Below are 18,405 nucleotides of genomic sequence, written 5' to 3'. Positions count from 1 at the left end.
GGCCTTGTGAGAGAGCGGTCTTTTTGTCTCTGTAGTTTTTTCCACAGAGTGCATCCCCTTGTAGGTATGCCAGTGGTGGTAGCTTGTCGCTCTATCACCTGGCGTTCGGCAGAAGGAGATGGCTTTTGGCTCCTTGCGGAAGCGGAACAACACTTCTGGAAGACTGGTTGTCGAATCTAGTCCAGTAAAGAGGGCGTCTTTCAGAGAGACTCCCTGAAGCTGAGTGCTGGGGCTGAACACTACCCGGATTTTATCGGCTTCCTGAGGGTGGTAGGCCCCAGATGATTGGAGGTACCGTCATTCTTCACCTTCCTCCATTAGAGGTGCTGGCTTTGCGTGGCCGGTAAAGAATATCTTCTGGATGAAGGCCACAAAGTTGTTTTTGGTCTCTGGTTCCCTTTTTAGGTCGCGGAGGTGCGAAGTGAACCTAGAGATGGCATGTTCGCCATTGTTTGGGAAGCGTCCTTTTGGTGAATGGAATGGTGGCGGAGTCACCCAACTGCTTAGTCCATCTTTAGAGAGCTCCTTGACAGTTAACCTCGGGAATCCTCTATCTTCCCTCGATGGTGTTTGTTTGCCGTCCCTTGTTGTTTGGAAACGCTGTGCACCGTAGGTCATCGGTGCATTTCTCTTGCACGAGAACATCTCCACGTAGTTTGGTGAAACGCTTTTGTGTCTCTCTGTTGACTGCCATCGGGAGGTTATTGTCTCCCTGGACGTAACGAAGAACAGTCTCTTTTGACCTAGTGAATCCCTTTATGAAATGTCTCTGTGGCTGTCTCTTTTTAGACGTGTGTGAGGACAGTCCTTTTGACACTGTGGCTTCACCTGTAGAGCGCAATCTTTTGCGGCTACGCCAGCCGTGGCAGCCGGCTGCTTTGTCGCTTGACACTCTGTGGAGAGGAACAACTGTACGTCTTAGTCGTGCCATTGCTTGCGAGAGGACTGTTTGATTGTTTATTGCCATTTGGGCGATCCCTTTGTCGGTCACCTTTGGGAGGTCACTTCCTTCCCTTGGTGGAGTCGACTCATCGTCCTTAGCTGTCTGGACTACTGAGCATCCTAGGCCATTGTCGCATTCCTCCGATGCGAGGATGTTTTTGTTGATCTCAGGGGTGTGACCTTGTCTTTTCTCTTCAGTTGGCCCTTTGGTCACTTGGAGATGGCCAAGACATGGTTCAGAGAGAGATGTGTGTCCACATTCTGTTACCACCGTTCTGCGGGCATCAACATAGTCTTGCCCGTGCTCTTTGTTGGTGCATGCGTTGCCCACTATCACCCATCCTAGGTCAAGTCTTTGGGCGTACGGCGCGTCGTGGGGTCCGTTAAGCTGTTTACGGACTTTATGTACCCTCATGATGTCCCTACCGAGCAGCAGCAAGATCTTGGCGCCTTGTTCTACCGGCAGGATGTAATTGGCTATTCCTCTGAGGTGCGGGTAATGGCGTGCCATGTCCGGTGTGGGAATCTCGTCCCTGTTTGTGGCCATGTGGCTGCACTCGATGAGTGTGGGGAGAGCTATCTTCACTCTGTTATCCACCGAACGTATGACGTAACCGCTTGCTCTTCTGAGGGTGTAGGGTGAGGCATTGTCCTGTAAGTTGAATAGGTTGAAGAACTCCGTCTTCGCCAATGATCTGTTGCTTTGGTCGTCGAGGATTGCATACATCCGAATAGCCTTCTCAGGTTGTCCCTGGGGGTGCACCGCGACAAGGCATATTTTGGAGCAGGACATTTTGTCACCTTCTTTTCCGCAAACCTCAGTGCGCTGAGATGTGACGGATGTTGGCTCTCCTTCTCCTTCTTTCTCCCCGCCATGCTCCGCTACGGAGGATGGGTTGTTGAGTTGGTGGAGTGTCAGCGCCTCTGGGTGTAACGCTGTCATGTGCTTGTCACTTTCGCACACTGTGCATTTGATCTCTTCTTTACAGTCCCTGGCTAGGTGAGTCGTGGAACCGCAGCACCTGAAGCAAACTCTAAATTCTCCAAGTAATCTCTTGCGTTCCTCTAGGGACTTCATCCTGAACCCGAAGCACTTGTTAAGTGGGTGTGGCTTCTTGTGTATGGGACATTCCTTGTTTGGGTCCCTCGTTTCCTTGTCTCCGGCGACCGACTGATCGGTAGTAGTTTGGGTCGTGGGAGGCACGTCCGTTTTGTGGACCGAGATGGGTGTTGGAGTGTTACCGTATCTCGCCACGGGTCTCTCATTCCTCAGGCTGCTTGCACTGTGTGTGGTTTGCGCACCTAAGGTGAAACTGGGATCGTTCCTTGTCCTTGCTGCTTCGCGGATGAAGCTCACGAAGAATGAGAATGGGGGGAAGGCGACTTGCTTCTCCCTTTTGTATTTGGAGCCTTGTGAGATCCATTTTTCTTGGAGGTTGAAGGGTAGCTTCTCCAGGATGGGTCTCACTCCACGAGCTGAGTCTAGGGCGTTGAGACCTATTAAGGAATGGTCTTTCCTTGCGAAGTCCAGTTCTTGCAGCAGGTCCCCGAGCTCTCGTAACTTCGAGTAGTCTTTAGTTGTGATCTTGGGGAAGCTGTCGATTCTCTTGAAGAGCGAATCCTCGACTGCTTCGGGGCTGCCGTAGGTCTCTTCTAGCCTTTCCCACACTAGGTCAAGACCTACTTGGGGTTGGTGCGCATTTGCCGCCCGAAGTCTCTTCGCGTGCTCCCTGGATTCGTTCCCCAGGAACTTGAATAGTAGGTTTAGCTCTTGCCTTGCTGAGAAGTCCAAGCTGTTGATTGCGTCTTTGAACATGAACTTCCACGTCCGGTAGTTCTCAGGGCGGTCGTCAAAGCTGATGAGTCCTGCGTGCACCAGGTCACGCCGGATCATGTACTTAGCTATGTCTGTCAGGCCTGAGGCATCGGCGTGTTTGTCCCGTTCTGTGGAAGTTGCTGGGAGGGTCCGTGCGGTCGCCTCTTCCTTGGCGTGGACGCGTGATGACTGCTGGTCGGCGTGAGGGGCTATGTTTTCCCGTGTGGGTGTACCTGGATTGCGAGCCTGTTGTGGTGCATCCGTGTGCGCGCTGGCGTGTGGATCACTGTTGCGACTGTGGCTATCCCAGGCAGCATGTACCGCTGACGGAGCAGCGTCTTTTCCTCGTGGCCCCAGCAAATCTTCGGTGTCTGTGGAGTCACTCCGCGTTGACATGGTGCGTTGGTGTTTACACTGAAGAGGCTCCTTACGTAGTCTTCAGTGCGTTGGGCTGGATTCTCTGAGGCAATCCGTCTGTACGGTTGCTCCCCACCATCCTGTTGTGCGGCTGCTTCTAGGACTTCGGCTTGGGCTATGGCGGTGGCGGCTTCCTTCTCTAGATTAAGCGCCTCTAGTTCCGCATCAAATTCGGCTTTCCTACGCGCAGTGGCTGTGGCAGTAGCGGCGGCAGCATTGGCGGCGTTAGCGGCGGCTGTATGTTCCTCCTCTTCTATGCGTGCTCTTCCTGCTCTTATGGCTGCCTCTCTGCGACTATATTCGGCCCTGGCACGTGCGGCCTCTGCGGTGGCTCACGCCTTGGTAGCGTTTGCGCTTGCGCTTGACGCGTGAGATTGCGCTGATCTTGCTGATCTTGATGAGTGCCTGGATGCGCTGGAGCGCTGTGATGCGGTCTCCAAGAGGAGCTCTTTTCTCTCGCTTTGGGCGTCTGCGATGGCGGTTCGCACGCGGCTATCACGTGTCAAGTCAGTATTGTGCTCTAAGTCCCTTTCATGTAGGCTTTCACCGGTGTTAGCCCTGGCCAGGTAAGTGACGTATGCCTCTGACAGCCCTTGGTAGCATAAGTGGTCTACCTTTAATTGAGTTATTGCCTGCTCGAGCTGTTGTACAGAATTGCCAGCGGTGGCGACATTGCGTATCCCAAGTGTGGTAGTGTTCCAGGCCAACTCTAATTTAGCGCGGTGCGCTTCAATGTCAGTCTCGTATTTTTCGCGGGCCTTTTGTGTCAGTGTGACTGTCCGTTTAGGCCTTGCGTCTGTCTGCGCCTGTTGCAGTTGTGCAGCGGTATCTGTGTCTGAGTGATCGCTTTCCTGCGTGATGTCTGGTGAGGCTCTGAGCTCTGCCATGCTGTAGGTATGTGTGGGCCTTTAGCCAGTGCGTGTGGCGTGCGGTCTTTTACCTTTGTCAGTGATGGGCGTCTGTCTCAGATGATGCCGAGCGGTGTCCTGCAGCGTGCAGCGTAGGGGTAGCTGTACTCACAGGTGTCTGGTGGCTCTGACCCGTGTCCTGGCGGGTGTCCGGTAGCGTGGCCCTTGATGGCGCTAGACGTATGGACGTGCGCAGGGGTAGGTGAGATGGTGGCTCCTCACTGTGGGGCTGTGCAGGGGGTGAACTCAGACAGAGAAAGGCAGTTAGGGTTTGTGTAAAAAGCACTGTTTGTCTGCAAAGCTGCTGCCTTGTGTGCAGGGTTGATGCTGGCTGAAGCTTGCTGCCCTGTCTGAAAGGCTGCTGGCTGTGTGCAGTTTGCTGTATAAAGCTTGCTGCCCTGTCTGGCAGAGACTGATCTGTGTCCTTATTAGCAATGTAAGGCTGCTCACTTGTCTTTGCATAAAGCTGTAGTTGTTTGCTGTGTAGAGGCTGGTGGCTCTGTGTAGCAACGTGGAGCAGTATGCTTGTAGAGTGTGGTGAGAGACTGCAGTTTATTTGCTGTGTATGCTGCTTGCTTGTTTCTTTAGCATAAAGTCTGTGGGTAGCAGCTCCTCTGTGTGTGTCCCCAAGGCACACGGTCCTCTTTTTACTTTTCTGAAGCCAGGGTCACGTTTGATGTGTGAATGGCTCCCGATAGCATTAACACAGTTCCCTTTTAAATCACTCCAAGCCCTGTAATATTTCCTCCACTTTATTGGGAAAAGCAGCAGAACACAGATACTTGTGGATGGTATGTAGTGGTGATTATTAGTTAGGAACCGGTAAAAAGAGATGGCCTCACCATGGGGGATGAACAGAGAAGGGTCTTGTACTCACTTTTTCCAGGGTGGAAAAGGAAGTGAGGGGCAGTGTGGGTAAAGGAATAGTCTGGGGGCAGACTATCTCTGAACAAACAGGAGGGGGGGCGGACTAGCCCATTCTGGTGAGGATCTCAGAGACTGCAGTAGCAGCTCACTGATTCCATGCCCAGAGGCAAGAAATGCAACATTGTTGCGAGTTACACAGGCACAGTGTGTGTGTGTGCAGGCTCCATGCAGCTGGGAATAAGAACTGACAGGCAGAAGCTGCAAAGGAGAGAGAGAGGTGAGTCAGAAAGGTAGTTCTGGTTCCATGACACTCCCCGTCTGGTATCTGTAGATACCACTATTTAACAAACTATGTGGAACATATGTGCAATGCATAACAAAGATAACATCACATTCTCAAACGCACTTTCAAGCGTCCGTGTCACGTGACCGGGACATTGAAATTCTGCAGGGGATACCGGCACCCCATAACGGGGTCTGTATCTCCTGAAGTAGGGGGTCCTCAGACCTGAAACCAATGCTGTTCAGCTCCGAAGACCCCCTGCTCATGTACACTATTATTAAAATGTATTTATTTAGTGTACGATCGCCTGTAACAGCCTTGCATGGAGATGCAGAATCTCCAAGCAAATGTCACAGGCGGCTTATTTTTTCTATCAGCTAGCGTATGGGAAGTTTCAGTGCGCTAGCAGATGGAAAAAACCTTGCCAGTTTTGGCCAGTTTTGGGCACGTCCGATAGAAAATGGGCTCAGGGCCTTAGTGAATCGCGCCGCCGGCTTCATTTTTTATTGGACGTGCTAATTTTTTTCAGGCCAGCTCGAAAGCTCGGAGCTTAGTGCATAGCCCCCTGTGTGACGGACAAAACCAAGAAGAAATCAACGTCTGGGAAGGATCTAACGCCTTAGGGTGGGAAGATGACAGACTAACCAAATAGTCTGACTCTCCTGTCCAGCTAAACCTCTCAATACAGACCGCTTGCTACCCCAGCCGGACTTCACAGGACCATAACAGAAGACCAGAAAAAATGAGAAGTACGTATTCAGAGCTTGTATAACCTAAGCTCGTCAGAACATGAAGATATATATTGATATGTGTAATATCCAATAAAGTCACCCTTCCATCCTCATAGCACCCAATAAAGTAACACCTTAAATCTCATAAAATCCAATAAAATCACACCTCCAACCTCATGACACCCAATAAAGTCACACCTCCACTCTCATAACATCCAATAAAGTCACACCTCCAATCTCATAAAATCCAATAAAGTCACACCTCCAATCTCATAACATCCAATAAAGTAGCACCTCCAACCACGTAATACCCAATAAAGTCAAAACTTCAACCTAATAGCACCCAATAAAGTCACACCTCCAATCTCATAACACCCAATAAAGTCACACCTCCAACCTCATAACACCCAATAAAGTCACACCTCTAACCCCATAACACCCAATAAAGTCACACCTCTAACCTCATAATACCCAATAAAGTCACACCTCCAATCTCATAACACCCCATTAAGTTACACCTCTAACCTCATAATACCCAATAAAGTCACACCTCCAACCTCATAACACCCCATTAAGTTACACCTCCAACCTCATAATACCGAATAAAGTCACACCTCTAACCTCATAACACCCCATTAAGTTACACCTCCAACCTCATAATACCGAATAAAGTCACACCTCTAACCTCATAATACCCAATAAAGTCACACCTCCAATCTCATATCACCCAATAAAGTCACACCTCTAACCTCATAACACCCAATAAAGTCACACCTCTAACCTCATAATACCCAATAAAGTCACACCTCCAATCTCATAAAACCCAATAAAGTCACACCTCCAATCTCATAAAACCCAATAAAGTCACACCTCTAACCTCATAAAACCCAATAAAGTAACAGGTGGAACCTCATACAGTAGCATCCAATAAATGATTAGAGGGGAAGATGTGATCTATTGCTGACCGTGGTATCGTAGCCCATGTAGGGGATGTTACACTTGACGCCGGCATCCTCGTTGTGCTTACAGTCCTCCTCTGTAATGTTCTTGAACTGACAGTCCCAGAGAGAGCGCTCAGTGCCTGAACACTTCACCTCATTCATGTGGATGGGACCCATTCCTGGGGGAGATAGAACAATAGGTCAGAAAGGAGAGGCCCAGAGGCCTTAGCTGTAGGGGGAGTATGACTGCTGCTGAGGAAGGCGGATTACGACATGGATAGGTTGTGTATGGTTGGAGTAAGGAGGTTGGAGGAGTTGTAAGAAGATGGCTCCTACCTCTTTGTCATCTGGAGCAGTAAGAAGCTCCACCCTCTCTCACGGTTTTTAGAACTGGGTGGTGCCGTGGTGGGGTTGTGGTGTATGGTGGTTTTAAGTTTGTTGTTGCGTAAAGTTGGCTTCTTATGGGGAGGTCTAAGGTACCTGTGAATTGGTGGTTATGGGGAAGGCAGTGTCATACCTGGCTCAGGCCGCCGGTAAGGTGGGGACCTTCCTGTGCACATGTGTTTTGGGTCAAATGGCCCGGGCGGCTGATGGCATATAGAGGAAAAAGCCGGGGGTTACCCCAGACTTTATGTTGTGGAGGGCAGGAAAAAATAAATGGGTACCCCTAGTTTTGGTTACATGTTGTATTTATAAATAAGTCTGCAACCAATTTCTCCCAAGATATTGTGTGCATGTTATTTAATGTTATTTATAGTTATATAAAGTTATTTATGTGCTTAATTATTGATTTGTAATGTGATGGTCACAGAACTCACATCCCCCCGAGTTCGAGGCGTCAGTAAGTCCTGAAAGAAACCCCCTCATCCCCCTCATCCCCCTCATCTCCCTCATGTTCCCCTGTGAGGTCGGGATAATATAATAATAAGTCCCCGGCACAAATACTAATCATACAGGACTGGGATTACGGAACCAATTCCCAATAACATGGTGAGATCCAGTGAACAGATCCCAATTATACAGCTCCCCGCGTGGGCAGGACGTTAGGAAGCGGGTACAGCTCCCCGCGTGGGCAGGACGTTAGGAAGCGGGTACAGCTCCCCGCGTGGGCAGGACGTTAGGAAGCGGGTACAGCTCCCCGCGTTGGCAGGACGTTAGGAAGCGGGTACAGCTCCCCGCGTGGGCAGGACGTTAGGAAGCGGGTACAGCTCCCCGCGTGGGCAGGATGTTAGGAAGCGGGTACAGCTCCCCGCGTGGGCAGGACGTTAGGAAGCGGGTACAGCTCCCCGCGTGGGCAGGACGTTAGGAAGCGGGTACAGCTCCCCGCGTGGGCAGGACGTTAGGAAGCGGGTACAGCTCCCCGCGTGGGCAGGACGTTAGGAAGCGGGTACAGCTCCCTGCGTGGGCAGGACGTTAGGAAGCGGGTACAGCTCCCTGCATGGGCAGGATGTTAGGAAGCGGGTACAGCTCCCCGCATGGGCAGGATGTTAGGAAGCGGGTACAGCTCCCCGCGTGGGCAGGACGTTAGGAAGCGGGTACAGCTCCCTGCGTGGGCAGGACGTTAGGAAGCGGGTACAGCTCCCCGCATGGGCAGGATGTTAGGAAGCGGGTACAGCTCCCCGCGTGGGCAGGACGTTAGGAAGCGGGTACAGCTCCCCGCGTGGGCAGGACATTAGGAAGCGGGTACAGCTCCCCGCGTGGGCAGGACGTTAGGAAGCGGGTACAGCTCCCCGCATGGGCAGGATGTTAGGAAGCGGGTACAGCTCCCCGCATGGGCAGGACGTTAGGAAGGGGGTACAGCTCCCCGCGTGGGCAGGACGTTAGGAAGGCGGTACAGCTCCCCACGTGGGCAGGATGTTAGGAAGCGGGTACAGCTCCCCGCGTGGGCAGGACGTTAGGAAGCGGGTACAGCTCCCTGCGTGGGCAGGACGTTAGGAAGCGGGTACAGCTCCCCGCATGGGCAGGACGTTAGGAAGCGGGTACAGCTCCCCGCGTGGGCAGGACATTAGGAAGCGGGTACAGCTCCCCGCGTGGGCAGGACGTTAGGAAGCGGGTACAGCTCCCCGCGTGGGCAGGACGTTAGGAAGCGGGTACAGCTCCCCGCGTGGGCAGGACGTTAGGAAGCGGGTACAGCTCCCCGCGTGGGCAGGACGTTAGGAAGCGGGTACAGCTCCTCGCGTGGGCAGGACATTAGGAAGCGGGTACAGCTCCCCGCGTGGGCAGGACGTTAGGAAGCGGGTACAGCTCCCCGCGTGGGCAGGACGTTAGGAAGCGGGTACAGCTCCCCGCGTGGGCAGGATGTTAGGAAGCGGGTACAGCTCCCCGCGTAGGCAGGACGTTAGGAAGCGGGTACAGCTCCCTGCGTGGGCAGGATGTTAGGAAGCGGGTACAGCTCCCCGCGTGGGCAGGACGTTAGGAAGCGGGTACAGCTCCCCGCGTGGGCAGGACATTAGGAAGCGGGTACAGCTCCCCGCGTGGGCAGGACGTTAGGAAGCGGGTACAGCTCCCCGCGTGGGCAGGACGTTAGGAAGCGGGTACAGCTCCCCGCGTGGGCAGGACGTTAGGAAGCGGGTACAGCTCCCCGCGTGGGCAGGACGTTAGGAAGCGGGTACAGCTCCCCGCGTGGGCAGGACGTTAGTACGCGGGTACAGCTCCCCGCGTAGGCAGGACGTTAGGAAGCGGGTACAGCTCCCTGCGTGGGCAGGACGTTAGGAAGCGGGTACAGCTCCCCGCGTGGGCAGGACGTTAGGAAGCGGGTACAGCTCCCTGCGTGGGCAGGACGTTAGGAAGCGGGTACAGCTCCCCGCATGGGCAGGACGTTAGGAAGCGGGTACAGCTCCCCGCTTGGGCAGGACGTTAGGAAGCGGGTACAGCTCCCCGCGTGGGCAGGACGTTAGGAAGCGGGTACAGCTCCCCGCGTGGGCAGGACGTTAGGAAGCGGGTACAGCTCCCCTCGTGGGCAGGACGTTAGGAAGCGGGTACAGCTCCCCGCATGGGCAGGACGTTAGGAAGCGGGTACAGTTCCCCGCGTGGGCAGGACGTTAGGAAGCGGGTACAGCTCCCCGCATGGGCAGGACGTTAGGAAGCGGGTACAGCTCCCCGTGTGGGCAGGACGTTAGGAAGGGGGTACAGCTCCCCGCGTGGGCAGGATGTTAGGAAGCGGGTACAGCTCCCCGCGTGGGCAGAACGTTAGGAAGGGTCTACAGCTCCCCGCGTGGGCAGGACGTTAGGAATCGGGTACAGCTCCCCGCGTGGGCAGGACATTAGGAAGGGTCTACAGCTCCCCGCGTGGGCAGGACGTTAGGAAGCGGGTACAGCTCCCCGCGTGGGCAGGACGTTAGGAAGCGGGTACAGCTCCCCGCGTGGGCAGGATGTTAGGAAGCGGGTACAGCTCCCCGCGTGGGCAGGACGTTTGGAAGCGGGTACACCTCCCCGCGTGGGCAGGACGTTAGGAAGCGGGTACAGCTCCCCGCATGGGCAGGACATTAGGAAGCGGGTACAGCTCCCCGCGTGGGCAGGACGTTAGGAAGCGGGTACAGCTCCCCTCGTGGGCAGGACGTTAGGAAGCGGGTACAGCTCCCCGCATGGGCAGGACGTTAGGAAGCGGGTACAGCTCCCCGCGTGGGCAGGACGTTAGGAAGCGGGTACAGCTCCCCGCATGGGCAGGACGTTAGGAAGCGGGTACAGCTCCCCGCGTGGGCAGGATGTTAGGAAGCGGGTACAGATCCCCGCGTGGGCAGGACGTTAGGAAGCGGGTACAGCTCCCCGCATGGGCAGGATGTTAGGAAGCGGGTACAGCTCCCCGCGTGGGCAGGACGTTAGGAAGCGTGTACAGCTCCCCGCGTGGGCAGGACGTTAGGAAGCGTGTACAGCTCCCCGCGTGGGCAGGATGTTAGGAAGCGGGTACAGCTCCCCGCGTGGGCAGGACGTTAGGAAGCGGGTACAGCTCCCCGCATGGGCAGGATGTTAGGAAGCGGGTACAGCTCCCCGCATGGGCAGGACGTTAGGAAGCGGGTACAGCTCCCCGCATGGGCAAGATGTTAGGAAGCGTGTACAGCTCCCCGCGTGGGCAGGACGTTAGGAAGCGGGTACAGCTCCCCGCGTGGGCAGGACGTTAGGAAGCGGGTACAGCTCCCCGCGTGGGCAGGACGTTAGGAAGCGGGTACAGCTCCCCGCGTGGGCAGAACGTTAGGAAGGGTCTACAGCTCCCCGCGTGGGCAGGACATTAGGAAGCGGGTACAGCTCCCCGCGTGGGCAGGACGTTAGGAAGCGGGTACAGCTCCCCGCGTGGGCAGGATGTTAGGAAGCGGGTACAGCTCCCCGTGTGGGCAGGACGTTAGGAAGCGGGTACAGCTCCCCGCGTGGGCAGGATGTTAGGAAGCGGGTACAGCTCCCCGTGTGGGCAGGACGTTAGGAAGTGGGTACAGCTCCCCGCGTGGGCAGGATGTTAGGAAGCGGGTACAGCTCCCCGCGTGGGCAGGATGTTAGGAAGCGGGTACAGCTCCCCATGTGGGCAGGACGTTAGGAAGCGGGTACAGCTCCCCGCGTGGCCAGGATGTTAGGAAGCGGGTACAGCTCCCCGCGTGGGCAGGATGTTAGGAAGCGGGTACAGCTCCCCGTGTGGGCAGGACGTTAGGAAGCGGGTACAGCTCCCCGCGTGGGCAGGATGTTAGGAAGCGGGTACAGCTCCCCGCGTGGGCAGGATGCTAGGAAGCGGGTACAGCTCCCCGTGTGGGCAAGACGTTAGGAAGCGGGTACAGCTCCCCGCGTGGGCAGGATGTTAGGAAGCGGGTACAGCTCCCCGCGTGGGCAGGACGTTAGGAAGCGGGTACAGCTCCCCGCGTGGGCAGGACGTTAGGAAGCGGGTACAGCTCCCCGCGTGGGCAGGACGTTAGGAAGCGGGTACAGCTCCCCGAGTGGGCAGGACGTTAGGAAGCGGGTACAGCTCCCCACGTGGGCAGGACGTTAGGAAGCGGGTACAGCTCCCCGCGTGGGCAGGACATTAGGAAGCGGGTACAGCTCCCCGCGTGGGCAGGACGTTAGGAAGCGGGTACAGCTCCCCGCGTGGGCAGGACGTTAGGAAGCGGGTACAGCTCCCCGCGTGGGCAGGACGTTAGGAAGCGGGTACAGCTCCCCGCGTGGGCAGGACGTTAGGAAGCGGGTACAGCTCCCCGCGTGGGCAGGACGTTAGGAAGCGGGTACAGCTCCCCGCGTGGGCAGGACGTTAGAAAGCGGGTACAGCTCCCCGCGTGGGCAGGACATTAGGAAGCGGGTACAGCTCCCCGCGTGGGCAGGACGTTAGGAAGCGGGTACAGCTCCCCGCGTGGGCAGGACGTTAGGAAGCGGGTACAGCTCCCCCGCGTGGACAGGACATTAGGAAGCGGATACAGCTCCCCGCGTGGGCAGGACATTAGGAAGCGGGTACAGCTCCCCGCGTGGGCAGGACGTTAGGAAGCGGGTACAGCTCCCCGCGTGGGCAGGACGTTAGGAAGCGGGTACAGCTCCCCGCGTGGGAAGGATGATAGGAAACTGGTACAGCTCCCCGCGTGGGCAGGACGTTAGGAAGCGGGTACAGCTCCCCGCGTGGGCAGGACGTTAGGAAGCGGGTACAGCTCCCCGTGTGGGCAGGACGTTAGGAAGCGGGTACAGCTCCCCGCGTGGGCAGGACGTTAGGAAGCGGGTTCAGCTCCCCGCGTGGGCAGGACGTTAGGAAGCGGGTACAGCTCCCCGCGTGGGCAGGACGTTAGGAAGCGGGTACAGCTCCCCGCATGGGCAGGACGTTAGGAAGCGGGTACAGCTCCCCGCGTGGGCAGGACGTTAGGAAGCGGGTATAGGTCCCCGCGTGGGCAGGACGTTAGGAAGCGGGTACAGCTCCCCGCGTGGGCAGGACGTTAGGAAGCGGGTACAGCTCCCCGAGTGGGCAGGATGTTAGGAAGCGGGTACAGCTCCCCGCGTGGGCAGGATGTTAGGAAGCGGGTATAGCTCCCCGCATGGGCAGGACGTTAGGAAGCGGGTACAGCTCCCTTGCGTGGGCAGGACGTTAGGAAGCGGGTACAGCTCCCTGCGTGGGCAGGACGTTAGGAAGCGGGTACAGCTGCCTGCGTGGGCAGGACGTTAGGAAGCGGGTACAGCTGCCCGCGTGGGCAGGACGTTAGGAAGCGGGTACAGCTCCCCGCGTGGGCAGGACGTTAGGAAGCGGGTACAGCTCCCCGCGTGGGCAGGACGTTAGGAAGCGGGTACAGCTCCCCGCGTGGGCAGGATGTTCGGAAGCGGGTACAGCTCCCCGCGTGGGCAGGATGTTAGGAAGCGGGTACAGCTCCCCGCGTGGGCAGGACGTTAGGAAGCGGGTACAGCTCCCCGCGTGGGCAGGACGTTAGGAAGCGGGTACAGCTCCCCGCGTGGGCATGACGTTAGGAAGCGGTTACAGCTCCCCTCGTGGGCAGGACGTTAGGAAGCGGGTACAGCTCCCCGCGTGGGCAGGACGTTAGTAAGCGGGTACAGCTCCCCGCGTGGGCAGGATGTTAGGAAGCGGGTACAGCTCCCCGCGTGGGCAGGACGTTAGGAAGCGGGTACAGCTCCCCGCGTGGGCAGGACGTTAGGAAGCAGGTACAGCTCCCCGCGTGGGCAGGACGTTAGGAAGCGGGTACAGCTCCCCGCGTGGGCAGGATGTTAGGAAGCGGGTACAGCTCCCCGCGTGGGCAGGATGTTAGGAAGCGGGTACAGCTCCCCGCGTGGGCAGGACGTTAGGAAGCGGGTACAGCTCCCCGCGTTGGCAGGACGTTAGGAAGCGGGTACAGCTCCCCGCGTGGGCAGGACGTTAGGAAGCGGGTACAGCTCCCCGCGTGGGCAGGACGTTAGGAAGCGGGTACAGCTCCCCGCGTGGGCAGGACATTAGGAAGCGGGTACAGCTCCCCGCGTTGGCAGGATGTTAGGAAGCGGGTACAGCTCCCCGCGTGGGCAGGACGTTAGGAAGCGGGTACAGCTCCCCGCGTGGGCAGGACGTTAGGAAGCGGGTACAGCTCCCCGCATGGGCAGGATGTTAGGAAGCGGGTACAGCTCCCCGCGTGGGCAGGATGTTAGGAAGCGGGTACAGCTCCCCGCGTGGGCAGGACATTAGGAAGTGAGTACAGCTCCCCGCGTGGGCAGGACGTTAGAAAGCGGGTACAGCTCCCCGCATGGGCAGGACGTTAGGAAGCGGGTACAGCTCCCCGCGTGGGCAGGACATTAGGAAGCGGGTACAGCTCCCCGCGTGGGCAGGACGTTAGGAAGCGGGTACAGCTCCCCGCGTGGGCAGGACGTTAGGAAGCGGGTACAGCTCCCCGCGTGGGCAGGACGTTAGGAAGCGGGTACAGCTCCCCGCGTGGGCAGGACGTTAGGAAGCGGGTACAGCTCCCCGCGTGGGCAGGACGTTAGGAAGCGGGTACAGCTCCCCGCGTGGGCAGGACGTTAGGAAGCGGGTACAGCTCCCCGCGTGGGCAGGACATTAGGAAGCGGGTACAGCTCCCCGCGTGGGCAGGATGTTAGGAAGCGGGTACAGCTCCCCGCATGGGCAGGACGTTAGGAAGCGGGTACAGCTCCCCGCGTGGCAGGACGTTAGGAAGCGGGTACAGCTCCCCGCGTGGGCAGGACGTTAGGAAGCGGGTACAGCTCCCCGCGTGGGCAGGACGTTAGGAAGCGGGTACATCTCCCCGCGTGGGCAAGACGTTAGGAAGCGGGTACAGCTCCCCGCGTGGGCAGGACGTTAGGAAGCGGGTACAGCTCCCCGCGTGGGCAGGACGTTAGGAAGCGGGTACAGCTCCCCGCGTGGGCAGGATGATAGGGAGCGGGTACAGCTCCCCGCGTGGGCAGGACGTTAGGAAGCGGGTACAGCTCCCCGCGTGGGCAGGACGTTAGGAAGGGGGTACAGCTCCCCGCGTGGGCAGGACGTTAGCAAGCGGGTACAGCTCCCCGCGTGGGCAGGATGTTAGGAAGCGGGTACAGCTCCCCGCGTGGGCAGGACGTTAGGAAGCGGGTACAGCTCCCCGCGTGGGCAGGATGTTAGGAAGCGGGTACAGCTCCCCGTGTGGGCAGGATGTTAGGAAGCGGGTACAGCTCCCCGCGTGGGCAGGACGTTAGGAAGCGGGTAGAGCTCCCCGCGTGGGCAGGACGTTAGGAAGCGGGTACAGCTCCCCGCGTGGGCAGGATGTTAGGAAGCGGGTACAGCTCCCCGCGTGGGCAGGACGTTAGGAAGCGGGAAGAGCTCCCCGCGTGGGCAGGACGTTAGGAAGCGGGTACAGCTCCCCGCGTGGGCAGGACGTTAGGAAGCGGGTACAGCTCCCCGCGTGGGCAGGACGTTAGGAAGCGGGTACAGCTCCCCGTGTGGGCAGGACGTTAGGATGCGGGTACAGCTCCCCGCATGGGCAGGACGTTAGGAAGCGGGTACAGCTCCCCGCGTGGGCAGGACGTTAGGAAGCGGGTACAGCTCCCTGCGTGGGCAGGACGTTAGGAAGCGGGTACACCTCCCCGCGTGGGCAGGACGTTAGGAAGCAGGTACAGCTCCCCGCGTGGGCAGGACGTTAGGAAGAGGGTACAGCTCCCCGCGTGGGCAGGACGTTAGGAAGCGGGTACAGCTCCCCGCGTGGGCAGGACGTTAGGAAGCGGGTACAGCTCCCCGCGTGGGAAGGACGTTAGGAAGCGGGTACAGCTCCCCGCGTGGGAAGGATGTTAGGAAGCGGGTACAGCTCCCTGCGTGGGCAGGACGTTAGGAAGCGGGTACAGCTCCCTGCGTGGGCAGGACGTTAGGAAGCGGGTACAGCTGCCTGCGTGGGCAGGACGTTAGGAAGCGGGTACAACTCCCCGCGTGGGCAGGACGTTAGGAAGCGGGTACAGCTCCCCGCGTGGGCAGGATGTTAGGAAGCGGGTACAGCTCCCCGCGTGGGCAGGACGTTAGGAAGGGGGTACAGCTCCCCGCGTGGGCAGGACGTTAGGAAGCGGGTACAGCTCCCCGCGTGGGCAGGATGATAGGAAGCGGGTACAGCTCCCCACGTGGGCAGGACGTTAGGAAGCGGGTACAGCTCCCCGCGTGGGGAGGACGTTAGGAAGCGGGTACAGCTCCCCGCGTGGGCAGGATGTTAGGAAGCGGGTACAGCTCCCCGCGTGGGCAGGACGTTAGGAAGCGGGTACAGCTCCCCGCGTTGGCAGGACGTTAGGAAGCGGGTACAGCTCCCCGCGTAGGCAGGACGTTAGGAAGCGGGTACAGCTCCCCGCGTGGGCAGGACGTTAGGAAGCGGGTACAGCTCCCTGCGTGGGCAGGACGTTAGGAAGCGGGTACAGCTGCCTGCGTGGGCAGGACGTTAGGAAGCGGGTACAGCTCCCCGCGTGGGCAGGACGTTAGGAAGCGGGTACAGCTCCCCGCGTGGGCAGGATGTTAGGAAGCGGGTACAGCTCCCCGCGTGGGCAGGACGTTAGGAAGCGGGTACAGCTCCCCGCGTGGGCAGGACGTTAGGAAGCGGGTACAGCTCCCCGCATGGGCAGGACGTTAGGAAGTGGGTACAGCTCCCCGCGTGGGCAGGACGTTAGGAAGGGGGTACAGCTCCCCGCGTGGGCAGGATGTTAGGAAGCGGGTACAGCTCCCCGCGTGGGCAGGATGTTAGGAATCGGGTACAGCTCCCCGCGTGGGCAGGACGTTAGGAAGGGGGTACAGCTCCCCGCGTGGGCAGGACGTTAGGAAGCGGGTACAGCTCCCCGCGTGGGCAGGATGATAGGAAGCGGGTACAGCTCCCCACGTGGGCAGGACGTTAGGAAGCGGGTACAGCTCCCCGCGTGGGGAGGACGTTAGGAAGCGGGTACAGCTCCCCGCGTAGGCAGGACGTTAGGAAGCGGGTACAGCTCCCCGCGTGGGCAGGACGTTAGGAAGCAGGTACAGCTCCCCGCGTTGGCAGGACGTTAGGAAGCGGGTACAGCTCCCCGCGTGGGGAGGACGTTAGGAAGCGGGTAGAGCTCCCCGCGTGGGCAGGATGATAGGAAGCGGGTACAGCTCCCCACGTGGGCAGGACGTTAGGAAGCGGGTACAGCTCCCCGCGTGGGGAGGACGTTAGGAAGCGGGTACAGCTCCCCGCGTGGGCAGGATGTTAGGAAGCGGGTACAGCTCCCCGCGTGGGCAGGACGTTAGGAAGCGGGTACAGCTCCCCGCGTTGGCAGGACGTTAGGAAGCGGGTACAGCTCCCCGCATAGGCAGGACGTTAGGAAGCGGGTACAGCTCCCCGCGTGGGCAGGACGTTAGGAAGCGGGTACAGCTCCCCGCGTTGGCAGGACGTTAGGAAGCGGGTACAGCTCCCCGCGTGGGCAGGATGTTAGGAAGCGGGTACAGCTCCCCGCGTGGGCAGGATGTTAGGAAGCGGGTACAGCTCCCCGCGTGGGGAGGACGTTAGGAAGCGGGTACAGCTCCCCGCGTGGGCAGGACGTTAGGAAGCGGGTAGAGCTCCCCGCGTGGGCAGGACGTTAGGAAGCGGGTACAGCTCCCCGCGTAGGCAGGACGTTAGGAAGCGGGTACAGCTCCCCGCGTGGGCAGGACGTTAGGAAGCGGGTACAGCTCCCCGTGTGGGCAGGACGTTAGGATGCGGGTACAGCTCCCCGCATGGGCAGGACGTTAGGAAGCGGGTACAGCTCCCCGCGTGGGCAGGACGTTAGGAAGCGGGTACAGCTCCCTGCGTGGGCAGGACGTTAGGAAGCGGGTACACCTCCCCGCGTGGGCAGGACGTTAGGAAGCGGGTACAGCTCCCCGCGTGGGCAGGACGTTAGGAAGAGGGTACAGCTCCCCGCGTGGGCAGGACGTTAGGAAGCGGGTACAGCTCCCCGCGTGGGCAGGACGTTAGGAAGCGGGTACAGCTCCCCGCGTGGGAAGGATGTTAGGAAGCGGGTACAGCTCCCCGCGTGGGAAGGACGTTAGGAAGCGGGTACAGCTCCCTGCGTGGGCAGGACGTTAGGAAGCGGGTACAGCTCCCTGCGTGGGCAGGACGTTAGGAAGCGGGTACAGCTGCCTGCGTGGGCAGGACGTTAGGAAGCGGGTACAGCTCCCCGCGTGGGCAGGACGTTAGGAAGCGGGTACAGCTCCCCGCGTGGGCAGGATGTTAGGAAGCGGGTACAGCTTCCCGCGTGGGCAGGACGTTAGGAAGCGGGTACAGCTCCCCGCGTGGGCAGGACGTTAGGAAGCGGGTACAGCTCCCCGCATGGGCAGGACGTTAGGAAGTGGGTACAGCTCCCCGCGTGGGCAGGACGTTAGGAAGGGGGTACAGCTCCCCGCGTGGGCAGGATGTTAGGAAGCGGGTACAGCTCCCCGCGTGGGCAGGGTGTTAGGAATCGGGTACAGCTCCCCGCGTGGGCAGGACGTTAGGAAGGGGGTACAGCTCCCCGCGTGGGCAGGACGTTAGGAAGCGGGTACAGCTCCCCGCGTGGGCAGGATGATAGGAAGCGGGTACAGCTCCCCACGTGGGCAGGACGTTAGGAAGCGGGTACAGCTCCC

General features: G+C 58.9%; 1 protein-coding gene across 4 annotated transcripts in view; it reads right to left on the bottom strand.

Moving 5' to 3' along the window:
* The window catches only part of LOXL3 (lysyl oxidase like 3), a 244,974-nt gene that overhangs the window by 76,866 nt on the left and 149,703 nt on the right, over positions 1–18,405 (bottom strand). For all 4 annotated transcript variants that reach the window (XM_075573920.1, XM_075573929.1, XM_075573947.1 and 1 more), the window contains exon 7: positions 6,930–7,084. In XM_075573920.1, coding sequence (XP_075430035.1) covers positions 6,930–7,084 — 155 coding nt within the window. The remainder of the gene's footprint in view (positions 1–6,929; positions 7,085–18,405) is intronic.

This window comes from Ascaphus truei, chromosome 1 (assembly GCF_040206685.1).
Source record: "Ascaphus truei isolate aAscTru1 chromosome 1, aAscTru1.hap1, whole genome shotgun sequence".
Taxonomy (NCBI): Eukaryota; Metazoa; Chordata; class Amphibia; order Anura; family Ascaphidae; genus Ascaphus; species Ascaphus truei.
This window is presented reverse-complemented; position numbering and strand designations above follow the sequence as displayed.